The sequence below is a fragment of the Prionailurus bengalensis genome, chromosome A3 (assembly GCF_016509475.1).
Source record: "Prionailurus bengalensis isolate Pbe53 chromosome A3, Fcat_Pben_1.1_paternal_pri, whole genome shotgun sequence".
Taxonomy (NCBI): domain Eukaryota; kingdom Metazoa; phylum Chordata; class Mammalia; order Carnivora; family Felidae; genus Prionailurus; species Prionailurus bengalensis.
The window spans coordinates 90,748,846-90,764,238 of record NC_057354.1 but is presented as its reverse complement, the minus strand read 5'-3'; the positions used below and the strand labels follow the sequence as shown (position 1 = coordinate 90,764,238).

Below are 15,393 nucleotides of genomic sequence, written 5' to 3'. Positions count from 1 at the left end.
AAGAGTTGTGAAGTATAACTGTGATACTGAGTAATCAGACAAGGGCTGGGAGGAGGGGTACTTTATAAACACCACAGGGAGAAAGGAGGACTGCTCTTCTCTCACACGCTGCTGAATCTCAGGATCTCAGCGAGGTCATAGCCAGTCACAGCAAAGGAGCTCCCCGAGGGGTCACAGAATCGGGCACCACACACCTGGGTGTCAGGCACACACTCACCATGACAGTGTTCCACCTGGGGGAGAAGAGGGCTGCTCAGGGCCTGCTGCCTCAGGCTTGGGCCCCCCTCTCCACTCCTGCCACCACACACACCTCAGTGTAGCCACTCTCTGGGCTCCTGCTCAGTTTCCAGATGTGTACAAAGGTGTCTTCGGCTGCAGAGAGAAGCTATAGAAAAGGTGGTGGGCTGAGTGGGCATTGGCACATGCCGACAGGGGATCAGGATAGGCTGGGATGCCTGGTCCAGATACCCAGGGAGAGGGCTACACTGAGCAGCAGACAAGTCTGTGGACTTTCTCAACATCCCCAGCACCAGGAACAGGGTATGGAGGGATGAAGAAGGAGACTGACCTTGCCCACCTCGGGAGCCAGGTCCAGGGCGCAGATGGCCCGGGCATGGGCACTGATCTGGACATGCAGAGTTCCTGTGCCGGCCTCATACAGACGCACCTGCCCATCCCCGTAGCCTGCTGCTACTGTCCCATGCCACAGCTGCACGGAAGGGCATGGGACCCTGCAAGGGTGATAACCCACTTTAATTTCCTTGGACCCCTCAGGAAGGCATCAGTCTCCTTCCACCTCACCTACCCAAATCCTGGAATTCGGGTCAATAATTTGAATTCGGGCCCTGACCGCCAGACACACAGCAAGCCTGAGTCATCTGCCGTCACCATGTCAGCCACACAGTCCTAAGGAGAAAAGCAGGATCAGTCCTTCCCTTTCCCCCTGCTGGGTCCTGTATACAGAGCAGGAGGGGAGGGGACACAGCATTTGCATCTTTGTCTCTCTAGGGAAAGGGCAAGACATGCAGCTCTCCTGGGCTGAATGGAGGGTTCCCCCAGGATGCATAAAAAGCTTTCTTTGCTTTCCTTAGAGCCTCACTCCCCCTGACCCCACAAACCATGTGTTAGGAGAGGGATATAACTGTCTTCACTGGAAGGATAGTAAAACTGAGCCCATAGTGTTACAACCTTCTGGAGGTCCTGCAGGGAGCCAGTCACAGTCATGACTAGAGTCCAAACCCCTTGAGAACCCCCAACTCCAGGCAGCCAACATAGCCTATGGGCCCAGCTGTGGGTCAGGTGCGGTGGGGCATATGAATTAGAAGATACATCCCCTGCTCTCAAGAGGTTTGCAATCTAATTAGGGAGACAAGAGTTGTCTTTGAGAGTAGTACCGATTCAGGGTTCTGCCAAGGGAGATCAGTGGGAGCGGAAATAGGGGGATGGCTTCCCAGAGAGAATGGCACTGGGGGTGGGTCTGAATAGGTAGGACTTGCCCAAGTCCAGAAAAGGAAGCTGCACGTGTCAGACTTGGAAAGCATCTTAGAAAATATCTGTCCCAACTCCTCAATCCACACTAGCCTTGAAAAGTGTTCGTGCCACGTAAATGGAAAGTCGGGCTTCATCAATGGACTTAAGGTTGCTGAAGCCTAGGAAAGTGCAGCAATTTGCCCAAAGCCATCCAGCTGCTTAGTAACAGAGTCAAGACTTAAACCCGGGTGTCCTGCCTCCCAAAGTGGGAAGGCTCCCAGGCTCCCTGGAATTGGTAGGGGGACTCCACTCACCTGTCCCTGGGCAGGTTCGGTGGCAATGTCTGTGACTGGTGTCTGGTGCCCAGCCAGCTCTTCACTCAGTACAATGTTGGGACCCTTGGCTGGGATGTCAAACACCAGTATCCGGCCCGACCATGTTCCTGTGGAACCAGTGCCCCACTGATGGCTTCCTGATCCTCCCCAGTGTCCAACCACCACACATAGCACTCCTGCCATCCCATAAACCTTCATAACAACCCCCGACACGGGGCTCCAACAACTCTGCTCCTCCAGTGACCACCATTATTCTATCCTACCCTGCCCCTCTGAAGCCCTCCATGCTTTTCTGGAGTCTCTAAGGGCTTCCTTCGATCCCATCCTTCCCTCTAACCCTCAACAATTCCCTCAAACCTTCAGCATCTTCCTGGCCAAAGCCCACACCCCTATACTCCAGCACCCCCCAATTCCCTGCCTTTGGGCCCCTCACCCACACAGATGAAGTGGCCACTGGCAGCAATCCCTCGGGCAAACACAGCCTGTACTGAGTATGAAAGGGGAAAACAATTAGAAATAGCACCTCCAGCCCCACCCAACACTCCCTACCCTGATGGCACTCAAGTCCTGCAGGTACCTGGAGATGCATCTCCAGAGTCCAGTGCGTGCCAATAGACCATGACAGAGCCATCTGACTCGTACATCTGCAAGACAAGAAGCAAGGATGGGGGCACAATCCAGCTGACCTTTGCTGAGCTGTGTACTTCACATATTCATGTCAGGCCTTAGCCCATTTAATCCTCAAAACAACTCTGGAAGGCAGGCAGTTTTTATTCCCATTTTACAGAGGAGGACACTGAGGCTCTGATAAGTTAACTAAATTGTCGGAGGTCATACAGCTAGTAAAGGGGCAGGTATTGGAGATGGCACTTGGGAACTGGAAAAGATGGGAGAAAGGAAGATGAGAACCGAGGAAGAATGAGCTAAACATGTGAAACGTTTGTAAGCATTTAGAGACAAGTAGGGAAGGGTCTAGGGGCTTTGGGGAGGAGTTGAGAAAACTCTACTGGGGGAGGGTAGGAAGCGCCTCTTCTTACCTGTATTCCTCGATGTGAGGTGAGTACCAGCAACACTCGGAAGGGGAGGACACACCAATGGACCTAGAGGGAAGTGGCCCAGTCGGAAGAAGTGGTCAGAGCAGAGGACAGGAGGACTCAGAAGAGCGTTAAATCAGAGGGTTAGGGAAGGCCTATTCCTTGAGGTTTGGAGAGGAAGGACAGAGCTTAGGACCGGGTTCAGCAACACCACTCACCTGGGTGATAAGCGGAGGGCTCACTCCGGCTCCCTCCTTAGCGTGGAGCTGGCGCTGGGCCAAGGGCACACCTTCAGGGGCAGCGCTGACAAGCTGGGCGCTGGGTCCATGGACTACCCCAAAATGTGTGAGGTTGCGGGAGGGCAACTGCAGCACACTGAGGTTGTTGCACAGTGCAGCGGCCGAACCTCTAAGGGGAATGGAGCGCTCCCGGCGGAACATCCTAGTGAAGAGAGGCTCGAATCACAGGCGCGCTGCGAACAGTAGACGGCGGTGATTACAGCGGGAGGAATGGGGGGTGCTGTCATGAGGCACTAAAGACCACTGGGAGTGGGTAAGGATGTGATGGGGAACCCGAGGATGGCGATAGGAGAGTCCGGAGCGGGGAGGTCTTGGGGAGCGGGAAAAGGGAACCCTAGGGCTGAGTCATGGGGCGATGGGGAAATCCCAGAGGAAGAATGGTGATGGCACAGGACCCGATGGCCCCAAGCGCCCGAGCGAAGGCGGGGTGAGGCAGGGTAGCCACCGCACCCCTCTTCCCTCAGCTGGCACCCTGAAGCTCCCGGCGAGGGTCAGAATTCACACCCGCAGGTCTGCTTGCCTGACTGCGGAATCTTGAGGTCCCTGCGAATCCACCGCCACCATAGAGACGACGCACGTACGCACGGCCAATAGGCGGGGCCGAGCAACCCAAACGCACAGAGCGCGGCGCGGTTGCCAGGGCAACTGTGGGCGGGGCGAGTCGGCCTGCGAGGGGTGAGCCTCTCGGTGCTAGGCGCCGTTGCTAGGGCGACGGTTAGGCAGGAGCGGCGGCAGCAAGTCTGGGAAGCTGCTTGAAACCCCGGGGTTGGAGCGACCGCTGCGGCGATGGCTCACGAAGGCTCGGTGAGCTTCAGCTCGGCTGGGGGTGCACTGGAGCACCGGAATCGGCCTTTAAGGTCGGTGGCGGGAACCATGCATCGGGTAGGCTCCGCGCTAGTCGGCGCCGGCCCACCATGGGAGCGTTGGTGGTGACCAAGGAAGCCACGTCGGTCTCGGGCAGAAAATCTACATCTCCACCACGCACGCTAACACGCTCTGCCACAGTCGGAACCTGAAGGAAAAAGTCAAATGGGTGGTGCAGAGCCCAAGAACAGGGCTTTTTGGAAGCAGCTAATGCATGTAATAAGTCTCTTATACTGAGGTACCCATTCAAATGGATAAACCAGAATTGGTCAGGCATTGGGGAGAGGTGTTGCTAAATAAACTCCCTTTCAAGGATTTTTAAGAGAAAGAAATGGATTAAACAACTCTGAGGCTGCACTTAAAAGTCAAATTGTTTATGGGGCGCCTGGGTGGCTCAGTCAGTTGAGCCTCCGGCTTTGGCTCAGGTCATGATCTCAGGGTTTGTGAGTTTGAGCCCCGCGTCGGGCTCTGTGTTGACAGCTCAGAGCCTGGAGCCTGTTTCAGATCGTGTCTCCCTCTCTCTGCTCCTCCCCCGCTCGTGCTCTGTCTCTCTCTCTCTCAAAAATAAACAAAACATTAAAAAAAATTGTTTTAAAGTCAAATTGTTTAAAAGCCAAGGAAACTTTAAATAAAACAGTTTTGAGGAGGTTTTGTGCTATAATATTTCTAGCCCCTCTGGTCAGGCCATGTCTAGGCACGGTCGCTATCACCGGTGCCACCCATGAAACACTGGGAGGGTAAATACAAGAAACAGACTCTCCGGACCCTACGTGCCCTGCTCTGGCCAAGCCTGGTCTAGGCTGTGGGTTATTCCCTGGATTTGCCACCAGGGCTGTTTTCACCAGCAGAAAAGGGAAATGACACTTAAGGGATTTTGAGGTTCAGTGTAAGGTTTAGGAAACACCAGATTTGGGGGAGAATGAATTTGGGAGGACATCTGGTATGAAGCAATAAGGTTGGGGTGAGGAGGCAAAGATTTGGGAAGATTACATTTAGAGGTACATTTTGGAGAGAACCAGGTTCGGAGAGACTTGAAGGAAAGTGAGGAGGTTCCCAAGAATCTGCTCATAAATTTCTTATGTCCCTAAAATGAATTTATGGAACCAATCTTTTTCTTTTTACATGGCATTTTCTTGATTATAAAAGGATAAAGCCTCATTATAGTACAGAGAACTTATAAAATAGAGAAGAGCACAAGAAATAAACATATCCACTGTTACAGTTTTGGTGTTTTCCTTTTCTTTCACATATAATGGTTTATACAACTGAGATGATATTGATATGTCCTTTTATACCCTGTTTCTATCATGTATCATTACATCATAAGTATTTTCATGTGCCATTGTAAGTTCTTCCTAAAGATTATCTTTAATCATTGCATAATATTCCATAATATAGAGGGCACACAATTAACCATATATTCTTTTTGTTACACATATGTTTTAAATATGTTTAAATGTTTTAAATATTATGCTATTGTCAATGACAGCTCAGAGAGTATTGAAGGATATATTGTGATTTTCACTTCAGAATATGCCTTAAAGGAAGGAAGGTTGGACACCTTTTCAAATGTTTGTTAGTCATTTGCAGTTCCACTTTTGTGAAATGTTATGTCCTTTGCTTATCCTTGGGGTCTTAGGCTTTTTATTATTTTTATATGAGTTTTTAGTATCCTTGGGAATATTTATCCTTTCTTATATTTATTGCAATTTTTTGAAAGCAGGATAAAGTCAGGTTCTAGGGGCAGACAGACCTGCATATGAATTATGACTCCACTACTTTCTTGCTGTGTAATCTGGGCAAATTCTGCAAAATGAGGATAAAAATAGCATGTAGTCTAAAAATGTAAGACTTGAGTCGATTGTATGTAAATGAAACATTTAAGTGCCAGTAAATGGTAACTACTGTCAGCTTGTACTTAGGAGTGTTTTTAAAATATGTACAGGAAAAAAATTGCATATATATATATACATATATGCAAATTTTTTCCTGTACATATTTTAAAAACACTCCTAAGTACAAGTATATATATATAGCTATTTCTTTATTATTTCTTACATAGCTTTTATGCTTCGGTAGGTCTTTCTCGCCCGGAAATTGTATGACAATTTAACCTATTTTTTCCTACATTTAATTTTTTGCTTATATTTGTATTTCATTTGCGTGTGTGTATCCTTTAATTCATCTGGAGTTTATTTAGATGTATATTGTGAAATGAGGATCTAAGTTGATTTAGGGGAGGGAGGAGGCTCTAAAGAGCACTAACCATTTATTGACTCGTTAAGTTCTTTGAACTCTCAAGAACTTTGAACCTTTTGAACTAGTGCCAATAGCAGGGACTGTGGCCTTAGAGCTCTACATAGTTTGGGTATACTCTGTAATGTCAAGCAAGTGATGGTTAATTTGTGTGGTTTCAGTTTCTTTGTAAAATGGATTTAGTGAGCTGTTAAGAAAATTAAATTAGCTAAGTCAAACATCTAAAAATGCATCTGACACATCGTAGGCTCTTAGTGGACTGCCTGTTCCTTTCAAAAGGCTTTTCCTTCCTACTGGACAACTTGAGAAAGCTTCTTCCTAGCCTATAGCTGCGTCCCCATTCCACTTTTCCAGGTTTCCTGCCCTGATTGCCCCGTTCTTTCCTCACAGAGGCAGATCCGGGACCGCGGGGTGACCCGATCCAAGGCCGAAAAGGCGCGACCGCCTACGGTTCAGGTACCACAGGTGGACATCGTGCCTGGGCGGCTCACGGAAGCGGAATGGATGGCGTTCACGGCCCTCGAGGAGGGAGAGGATGTTGTGGGGGACATCTTGGCTGATCTGATGACGCGAGTAATGGACTCTGCCTTCAAAGTCTACCTGACCCAGCAGGTGGGTCTGGATGGGGGTTCTCCAGACCATCTCCACCCCGCCCCCCCCAAACTGGGCTAAGACCCTCTCTCGCCTCCGTAGTGCATTCCATTCACCATCAGTCAGGCCCGGGAGGCGATGTTGCAGATAACCGAGTGGCGCTTCCTGGCCAGGGACGAGGGAGAATCTGCAGTGGCCGAGGACCCCACGTGGGGCGAGGACGAGGAACCTTTGGCATGCACGACGGATGCCTGGGCTCAGGGATCAGTGCCCGTGCTGCAAGCGCCCGCCTCTGTGGGGCTGGAGGAGATCTTCCAAGGCGAAGTAAGCACAGCCCCCAGCTCCCTCCGCCCCTCATCCCCCTACTCTGCGCCTCGCCGCCGCTGCTGCGTCTTCCTTCTCCTCACGGCCTCTCTGGACTCCTCCACCCTTAGTTCCTCTCTCCCCTTTCCAATGTGTCACTATCCACCCTCCACCCCTAACCTCGGTGTATATCCCTAGGACCGAGGGAGCGTGGACCAGATCTCTTTAGGAAGATCGTGGACGGCGAGAGGCTCTCAGGAGCAGATGGAATCTTGGGAGCCTTCTCCAGAGCTGCGAGTCACTCCGGGCCCCCCACCTACCCCAGAACTGTTTCAGGAGACAGGGACCGAGGGCCTTTTAGAGGAACTGGACGTCCAGGCTGGAGACCATCAGTCTTCGGCTGGATCCTTGAACTCGAGCAGCCAGCTGTCGGTGGAGATGGCTCTCGACGGCAGTCCCCCACCTTTTCCGGATCTGTCCCAGGTAGCCAGCACCCAGGCATCAGCCCAGAGGGTACCGCCCCGCAGCTCCCAGTTCTCGCTGGAGGACCTCTATCATTGCACCGCCCAGCCGCACGCGGCTGGGGACTGGCTGAAGCTCAAGAAGGAGAAAGTGCCCCGCATGGACGGCCCCTCCTCCTCATTCGAGCCACAGGAGCCGAGGTGCTCGGACGCGCTGCGGGGCGCGCGTCACTACAGGGTGGGACGCATGGCCCGGGCGCGCCTGGACCCGGCGCGGCTGCCGCGCCACTGGGTGCGCCCGCTGGCTGAGGTTCTGGTTCCAGACTTCGAGGCGCGCCCGCTGGAAGCCTACCGCGGGAGCAAGAGGGGCGGGAAGACCGAGGCTCGGGCCAGACCCCTAGCACCGGGCCCCGGTGTCCGCGTCTCCCCGACAGTTTTCTTTTCTCTCTCGCCTAGTGCTCCTTTCCGTGTCTTGGGCCCGGGCCCTGCTCTCCAATCCCCCTCTTTGAGCTTAGGCCCACCGCCGCCAGGCTTTGGGTCAAAGTTGGCCTTTCCCAGCCCTGGGCTTCGCTTTCTTGCCACCCACCCAACCCTCCAGGATCTGGCCCGGAGCCCCAGCCCTAAACAGTGGCCAGGTGCCAAGTGGCCCAGTGGCTGGGAGGGGGCGGCTGAGTTGCTGGGCGAGATGTGGGTAGGCCGCTGCCATGTACCTCTGCATGGCCTTCATCCCAGGGACCTGGAGGGTCAGGATCCACACAGGTGGTCTCAGACAGCATCCCGAGTCCTTGAGGCCACGTCCCAGGTGATGTGGAAGCCCATGTTGCTGCCTGAGGCAGTGAAGCTGGCTCCTGGTGTGAGCTTGTGGAACCCAACCACCCAGGTGCTGCTCAGATCTGCAGTACCCCAGCAGGCAGACACAGAAGGCAGCATCTCTCTTCCCATCCAGCAGCACCCCATCCAGACTGGTGCCCCAAAGCCTCAGGTGACCATGAGACAGCTAACGAAGAACTCAACACCCAAAGTGTGGCCACTCCTCTCCAAGGACCTGACCCATTCTGGGTCCTGAAGCTCAGCCAATACTTTCCTTCTTTCTACTTGCCAGAATAAACACCTCAGTTGCTTTAAGAGTTGGCCTGATGTCTGTCAGTTTCTTCCAAGGGTGCTTACTCAGGAGCAGTTGTCCTGACGGCCTGGAAGGATATGGAACACTGGGTCCAGGGAATAACCCCATTTCCACCCTTAGGAGACCCTGCATTAGGGCCAAGTTGCTCCCCGGCAGAGGCATTCTGGAGAACCATCTCCCTCTCTACAAAGGAATAGACATAAGGGCTACAGGTGGGGTCTGCTTCAACTGGACGAACTTAGAGTCTCTTTGCAGTAGGGGACTGAGGGGACAGCCCTGCTTAAGCACACCGTGATTAAAGACGGGAGAAATTTGATATTTTGCTTCTCCAGTTCTGGAGCTCATAAATTCACCTTAGGGTGGAAGTCCAAGTTTCACTTGTAGACAACTATGAGCCTACACAGAACACTGACTCTAGGCCAAGGATAGCAGCGAGGCAATCAAGTGACTAAGGCACTCAGTTGAAGGTGGAGTTCACTCTCAGTTTCAAACAGGTTGCTTGAACAAATCAGAGAGTAACTGCCCCTTTAAATTTTTGTCCTGGACAGCACACCAGCCTGACTGCTCAACCCCACTCAGCTTTGACTAGCTCCTCCCCAACTTACCTTCACTTCGGCACAACACTTCTGGTAGCAGGTCAGCAAGTTTTTGCAATGTTGCAGTGGTCTCTACTCAGCACCCTTGTCTGGAGCCCTGGCTCTGTCCTGCTCATTCTGGTCCTCCTGCATAGACTATGTATGTGGCCTTGGCATAAGTCTCATCTTTGGGACCTCCAGCACTGCTCCACAGACTTGACTGGGAAGACAGCGGTGGTGACTGGAGCCAACAGTGGTGAGTGCCCTTCTCATCCTGCCACCTCATTTGGCATCTCAGTCCAGTCCCCCAGTAGCCCCAGTGAGGCTGGACAGAGGGCCAGCACGCACTTTAGTCACACCCCAGACTAGCCTATTCTGAAACTGCCATTCTACAGGTATTGGGAAGGCCGTGTCCCAGGAGCTGGCCCGCCGTGGGGCCCGGGTGATCCTTGCCTGCCGTAACTGGGAGTGTGGGCAGCAAGCCCTGGCTGAGATCCAAGTAGCCTCGAAGAACAACTGCCTCCTGCTTGGCCAGGTGGACTTGAGCTCTATGGCCTCCATCCGTAGCTTTTCCTGGTGGCTTCTGCAGGAGTGTCCTGAGATACATCTGCTGGTTAACAATGCTGGAACCTGCGGTACATGCCTTGAACTGCTGCCCCCAGACACATTGCAGGAGCCTCCTTTCCAGTTCAGGGACCCTAAAACAGGCACCCCCAAACCTAACTGGTGCACCCTGCTGAATAACTTTAATTTGTACGTGATCCTAAAAAGCCTACCTTGAGTAATAGCCCCCATCCTTGCACGTACATGTTCCTGTGGAGTTTCTACTGAATGCCAATATATGCCCTAGGTCTGTATCCCTCCATCACCCACTACCTATGTTCTCATTTCCTCCCAGGACTTCCCAAGACACTTACCCAAGAGGGCCTTGATCTCACCTTTGCCACCAACTATGTTGGGCCCTTTCTGCTTACAAATCTACTCCGAGGTAAGGAAGGATGGCTGCCTACCTTCTGTGCTGCCCTCACTTCTCATTCCCCTGGCATTTTCGTAGCTTACTGTTTCCAATGGCTACTTCCTTTCCCTTGGCCTCAGCTGCTCACTGAGTGATGACACAGTAAGCTTTTTGATGCACACAGCAGGGCAACCCGCCTGACCTAAGTCAGGACTGGGAGGCTGGTACTAAAATCGGTCAGGCCAAAACATAACCAGCAAGGAGATATAAGATCCACCTCTCTTTCCCCCAGCTCTGAGTTCTAGGTAAACCAGTAGAGTCAGTCATCTCGACAAAGCTTCTTAAGGGTGGCACTAGACCACTAGGAATATAGACACCAAGAATGCCTACTTCCTGCTCTCAAATAGCTCAATATCCCCCAGGAATCTAGACAGAACACATCACTGTCTTGGACCCAAGTCCTTTGACTTTCTGATTTTTTAATCTTTTCTAATTAAGGAGGTTTGGGTTCTTGCTGGGGAAGCTGGGGCAGAGTGAGTGGTGGGCACTTTCTTCCTAACATTTTCTCCTGGACTGCACCCTCTTTAAAATAAAATCAATTTTGGGGGTTAGGTAATATGTGTCCAAAACATAAAACTGAAAGCGTACAAAAGGGATGACATTTCAAAAACTCTCCTCTCGGGGCGCCTGGGTGGCTCAGTCGGTTAAGTGTCCGACTTCGGCCCGGGTCACGATCTCGCCGACCGTGAGTTCGAGCCCCGCGTCAGGCTCTGTGCTGACTGCTCAGAGCCTGGAGCCTGTTTCCGATTCTGTGTCTCCCTCTCTCTCTGCCCCTCCCCCGTTCATGCTCTGTCTCTCTCTGTCTCAAAAATAAATAAACGTTAAAAAAAAAAAAAAAAACTCTCCTCTCAGGGGCGCCTGGGTGGCTCAGTCGGTTAAGCAGCCAACTTTGGCTCAGGTCTTGATCACTCTGTTTGTGAGTTCAAGACTTGCTTTGGGCTCTGTGCTGGCAGCTGGGAGTTCAGAGCCTGGACCCTGCTTTGGATTCTGTGTCTCCCTCTCTCTCTGCCCTCCCCCACTCACTCTCTGTCTCTCTGTCTCTCTCTCAAAAACTGAATAAACATTAAAAAAAATTAAAAAAAAACCAAAAAACAAAAAACCCTCTCCTCTTCTCCTTGAAAATCAGCTACCCGTTTGCCTCTTGGGAGGCAATCTGTGTTGCCAGGATCTCATGGGCTCTTTAGTGGCTGATTAAATTAGCCACAAATGGAAAGCGCAAGGCAAAACAAGCACAAGGCAAAACTGCATGGGTTTGCAAGTAGGAATGTTTTGTCTCCTTTGCAAAAATTCTAACACCCTGGCTGCACCTTGCTTAGTAGTAGGTTCTTAAACTGTCTTTTCTCTTCTTCTTCTCTTATCTATTCTTCTTCTTGCCACGTCTAGAAATCACTTTTCACCATATTACTTGCTTAAAATCCTTGGAAGGAAGGTGCTCTATCCTTTTTTTTTTTTTTAATTTTTTTAACGTTTATTTATTTTTGAGACAGAGAAAGACAGAGGATGAACGGGGGAGGATCAGAGAGAGAGGGAGACACAGAATCTGAAATAGGCTCCAGGCTCTGAGCTGTCACCACAGAGCCCGACGCAGGGCTCGAACTCACAGACCGCGAGGTCATGACCTAAGCCGAAGTCGGCCGCTTGACCGACCGAGCCACCCAGGCGCCCCAGCTCTATCCTTTACAGGAGAGACTCTAAACCCCTTATCTCCACTTACAGACCCCCTGCAGACTGAGAGCCTCGCCTTTTGCCCTTCCTTAATCCACACTTTTCTCTCTAGCAGACAATCTGTAGCTCTTGGTCCGCACTTTTTTCCCCCCTCCAGCTGTGCTTTTTGCACATGTAGTTGCCTCTATCTGCACTGTCCTCTCCCACTCTTTTACCCTAACTTTATTTAGTTCATCCACCAAGACTGAGCACAGATACTGCCTGTGCTGTGAATCTTGTCCTTCACCTCCCCCAGCAGCCTCCCATTTATGGGGCTCCCTTAGCCCTTGTACACATCTCTGTTCCTGCATTGACATTGTTCCAGGATGATCGGTCTCCAGTTAGGCTGTGAGCCCCTTTAGTCTTTATGTCACTATGCCTAAAAGTTTGGGGTCTGTTCTCTTTAAGAATAATTCTTTTTCCAGCAAAATTTTGGCTAAATACCACCTGCTCAATTTTTCATTTGTGATTCTTAATTTAAATGTAGGGCTCAAAATAGTTTTAGCATTTTGAACACTGTAAACTCATATGTGACAACTACTATTTTTAGTATTTTATAGAATCCAGACTATATATATATATATATATATATATACATATATGTATATATATGTATATATATATATAGTAAGGCACTTAACATTTTTTTAATGTTTATGTATTTATTTTGAAAGGGGGAGAGGCAGAGAGAGAGGGAGAGAGACAATCCCAAGCAGACTCCGTTCTGTCAGTGCAGAGCCTGATGTGGGGCTCGATCTCATGAACCATGAGATCATGACCTGAGCTGAAATCAAGAGTGGGACACTCAACTGACTGAGCCACTCAGGTGCCCCCCACCCACTTTTTTTTTTAAGATTTAATTTGTACTATTTATTGTATTTATTTATTTATTTTTTTACTTTGGAAGATAGTGGTTTGTTTGTTTTTTTAACACTTTCCCAAGTGTCTCTATACACATTTCTTTCCCCACTCAACCTAGCACCCTTATGTCCTTAGCACCTATCTTGGTGTCTGCCACGATCCAGAGACCTAACGAACATTTGGGTGACAAATATGTGAAAGACAGGTTACATGATGTCTCCAGTCTCTCCTTTTCCCTCTTGGCCACCAATGAGGTAAAACATAAATAAGGATCCATTAAATTAGCTCCAGCTGGCAAGTGGAAGAAAAACAAGGCAAAAGTCCAAACTCTACAATGAAAGAGGAGGAAAAACATTAGGAAAGTAGCTAATGAAAATGAGTCTCAGTTCACATTAAGCTGTCCTGTGCCTAGCCTGGGGAATGTGGGGGGTGGGCAGTGACCCTATCCTGAAAATCCTGGATGGTCCCTGCTCTCTTGGAGTCACCTGGAGAGGTAGGATGGGGAGTGGGCATGGGAGTTCACTCCAGAACATGGATCTAATGAGTGTGGTTCTCTTTCTACCCAGGGGCCCTACAGCGGGCAGGGTCAGCCCGGGTGGTGAATGTGTCTTCCTTTCGGCATGCACATGGGTATGTTGATGAGGAACATCTGACAGGGGCTGGTAAACCCTTGATCTTTAACCAGAATTATGACTGCAGCAAACTGCTCTTGACCTCCTTCACTGGGGAGCTTGCCCGGAGACTTCAAGGGACAGGTAATTGCCTGTGAAACCCCCTTATTCCTCCATTCCCAACACCACCTCCCAACAGTCCACATCTCATCCCAATATGTTCTGGCTAGTGTCCCCCAACCCAGCTGTTAATCTCTGCCATTTTTCATCTATGCAGCCTGTATTTCACTCAAGCCTGTCTTCACATCTCCCTTTCAATCTTTCCAACTCTCTTATCACTCCTAACATCCCTTTCCTCTCAGTATTTTCCAATATCAACACCATCCATTATGTTCCTCCTAAAGTTCACCCAATGCTTTCAAATACTTATGTCTCCTTACTGGCTTGAACACTACCATTTGTGTAAGTTCCGGAGGACTGACTTCCTGGACACCACCCCAAGCCTCTGGTTACGTCTGCCCACAGACCTGGTAGGATCTTTGCATTATTGCATACTGGAGAACCGCACTTAACTCTTTCTTCCCATGCTCTACTTGTGTCTCATCCTTTCAGGTGTGACTGTGAACTCTGTGGAACCGGGTATAGTGTACACAAGTATCATGAAGCATTTTTCTTGGTCATACCGCTTCCTCTTTTGGCTCTTCAGCTTCTTCTGTAAGGTGCGTAGGGGAGGAGATGGCTAGCCTGAAGAGGGTGGGGCAGGGCTCTGCTTCTGTGTGTCCCCAGTAGGCTAAAGTCAGCTTGGCATGACTCCTTCTCTTCCCCCATGTCTCTACAGGATGTCAGACAAGGTGCAGTCCCAGTCCTCTACCTGAGCTTGGCAAAGGAGCTGGATGGCATTTCTGGAAAATATTTTAGCAGTTCCTGTAGGATAATTCTTCCCGCGAAAGCTGCTCAGGATCCTCAAGTGGCCCAAAGGCTCTGGAATGCCACGGTCCAGCTAACAAACCTGGACAAGATGGACTGATCCCCCGTGCCCCCAGCCCTAACTTTGCCATCCTCCCTGATTCCCAGCCCCTACTCTGACCATGCGTTTTGTTTGTTGGCTCCAAGCATCAATCACCTTGTCTAGTATAGCAATCACGTCCTTTTCCTGTTGCCTCAGTGGCATGAGAGCTCAGATTAGCCAGGGGACAGTTTTAGCTTCTACTTTATTGCCAGTTCTCTAATGGAAGTGTTCATTTCTTGGATACTGGGATCTCCAAATCTACAGAGTCCCACGTTGTGGTGACTGGGGGTGGGGAGGGGTGGGTAAAACTCCTTCCAGTGGGGATTAGGGGTGCTGGAAGAAGGGAAACTTCCACCTGTATCTCTTAGTTTCTACCCATGTACTTGCTGACTCTGGGGGAGACAGCACCACACAATGCCATCTTGATTAAAGCATATACCACATCCTGTAGGATAGCAGTCTGACTTCACAGAGTGTTGTCTCTCAACTGGTACTGTAACTGAGCCTGCAGATGATCATTCCACATTTCTGTTAAACCAGCTGCTCCTGGGTGATGAGCCAAGCATTCAGATCAGTGAATTCTGGTGGTGGGAGCCAATTGTTTTTTCCCTCAGGTCTTGGTTCATCTGTATAAATTTGGGGATCGGCTCTTCAAATTTCACACACATACATGAATACTTTTTGTGGTTGCGTTCCATCTATGATGTCCAGTTTTCCTAACCTTGGACAAGTATACTCCTATCTATTTAACTCTCTTTAATATCTTTACCAAATTTTCAATAATTTTATCCATAAAGATCTTGCACTAGTTTTACTATATTTAATTCAGGTACCTTAATTTTGACACTATTGTAAATGGGGCTCTTTAACCTTTGTGTGCTG

The 15,393-nt window shown here is 50.1% G+C and overlaps 3 protein-coding genes across 4 annotated transcripts; 2 read left to right on the top strand and 1 right to left on the bottom strand.

Moving 5' to 3' along the window:
• Positions 1-46: 46 nt before the first annotated feature.
• Positions 47-3,828, bottom strand: WDR54 (WD repeat domain 54). Of its 2 annotated transcripts, none has more exons than XM_043603758.1 (10): positions 3,610-3,828; positions 3,058-3,280; positions 2,843-2,905; positions 2,383-2,449; positions 2,239-2,292; positions 1,785-1,912; positions 806-906; positions 569-731; positions 311-385; positions 47-233 (listed from the first exon to the last, which is right to left on the bottom strand). In XM_043603758.1, the coding sequence occupies exons 2-10, from the start codon at positions 3,277-3,279 to the stop codon at positions 102-104; spliced, it is 1,005 nt and encodes a 334-aa protein (XP_043459693.1). In that variant the 5' UTR covers position 3,280; positions 3,610-3,828; the 3' UTR covers positions 47-101. The 2 variants fall into 2 exon arrangements, with proteins under 2 accessions (XP_043459693.1, XP_043459692.1); XM_043603757.1 differs by having other exon boundaries at positions 3,659-3,828.
• Position 3,829: 1 nt separating this feature from the next.
• On the top strand, positions 3,830-8,738 carry CA3H2orf81 (chromosome A3 C2orf81 homolog). The gene is made up of 4 exons (XM_043603745.1): positions 3,830-3,942; positions 6,649-6,870; positions 6,952-7,173; positions 7,351-8,738. The coding sequence occupies exons 1-4, from the start codon at positions 3,925-3,927 to the stop codon at positions 8,677-8,679; spliced, it is 1,791 nt and encodes a 596-aa protein (XP_043459680.1). The 5' UTR covers positions 3,830-3,924; the 3' UTR covers positions 8,680-8,738.
• Positions 8,739-8,825: 87 nt separating this feature from the next.
• On the top strand, positions 8,826-14,969 carry LOC122497041 (retinol dehydrogenase 12-like). Its single transcript, XM_043603759.1, has 6 exons — positions 8,826-9,567; positions 9,707-9,946; positions 10,210-10,299; positions 13,458-13,646; positions 14,115-14,221; positions 14,341-14,969. Exons 1-6 carry the CDS (start codon positions 9,390-9,392, stop codon positions 14,527-14,529), a joined length of 993 nt encoding a protein of 330 aa, XP_043459694.1. The 5' UTR covers positions 8,826-9,389; the 3' UTR covers positions 14,530-14,969.
• The last annotated feature ends 424 nt before the right edge of the window (positions 14,970-15,393 follow it).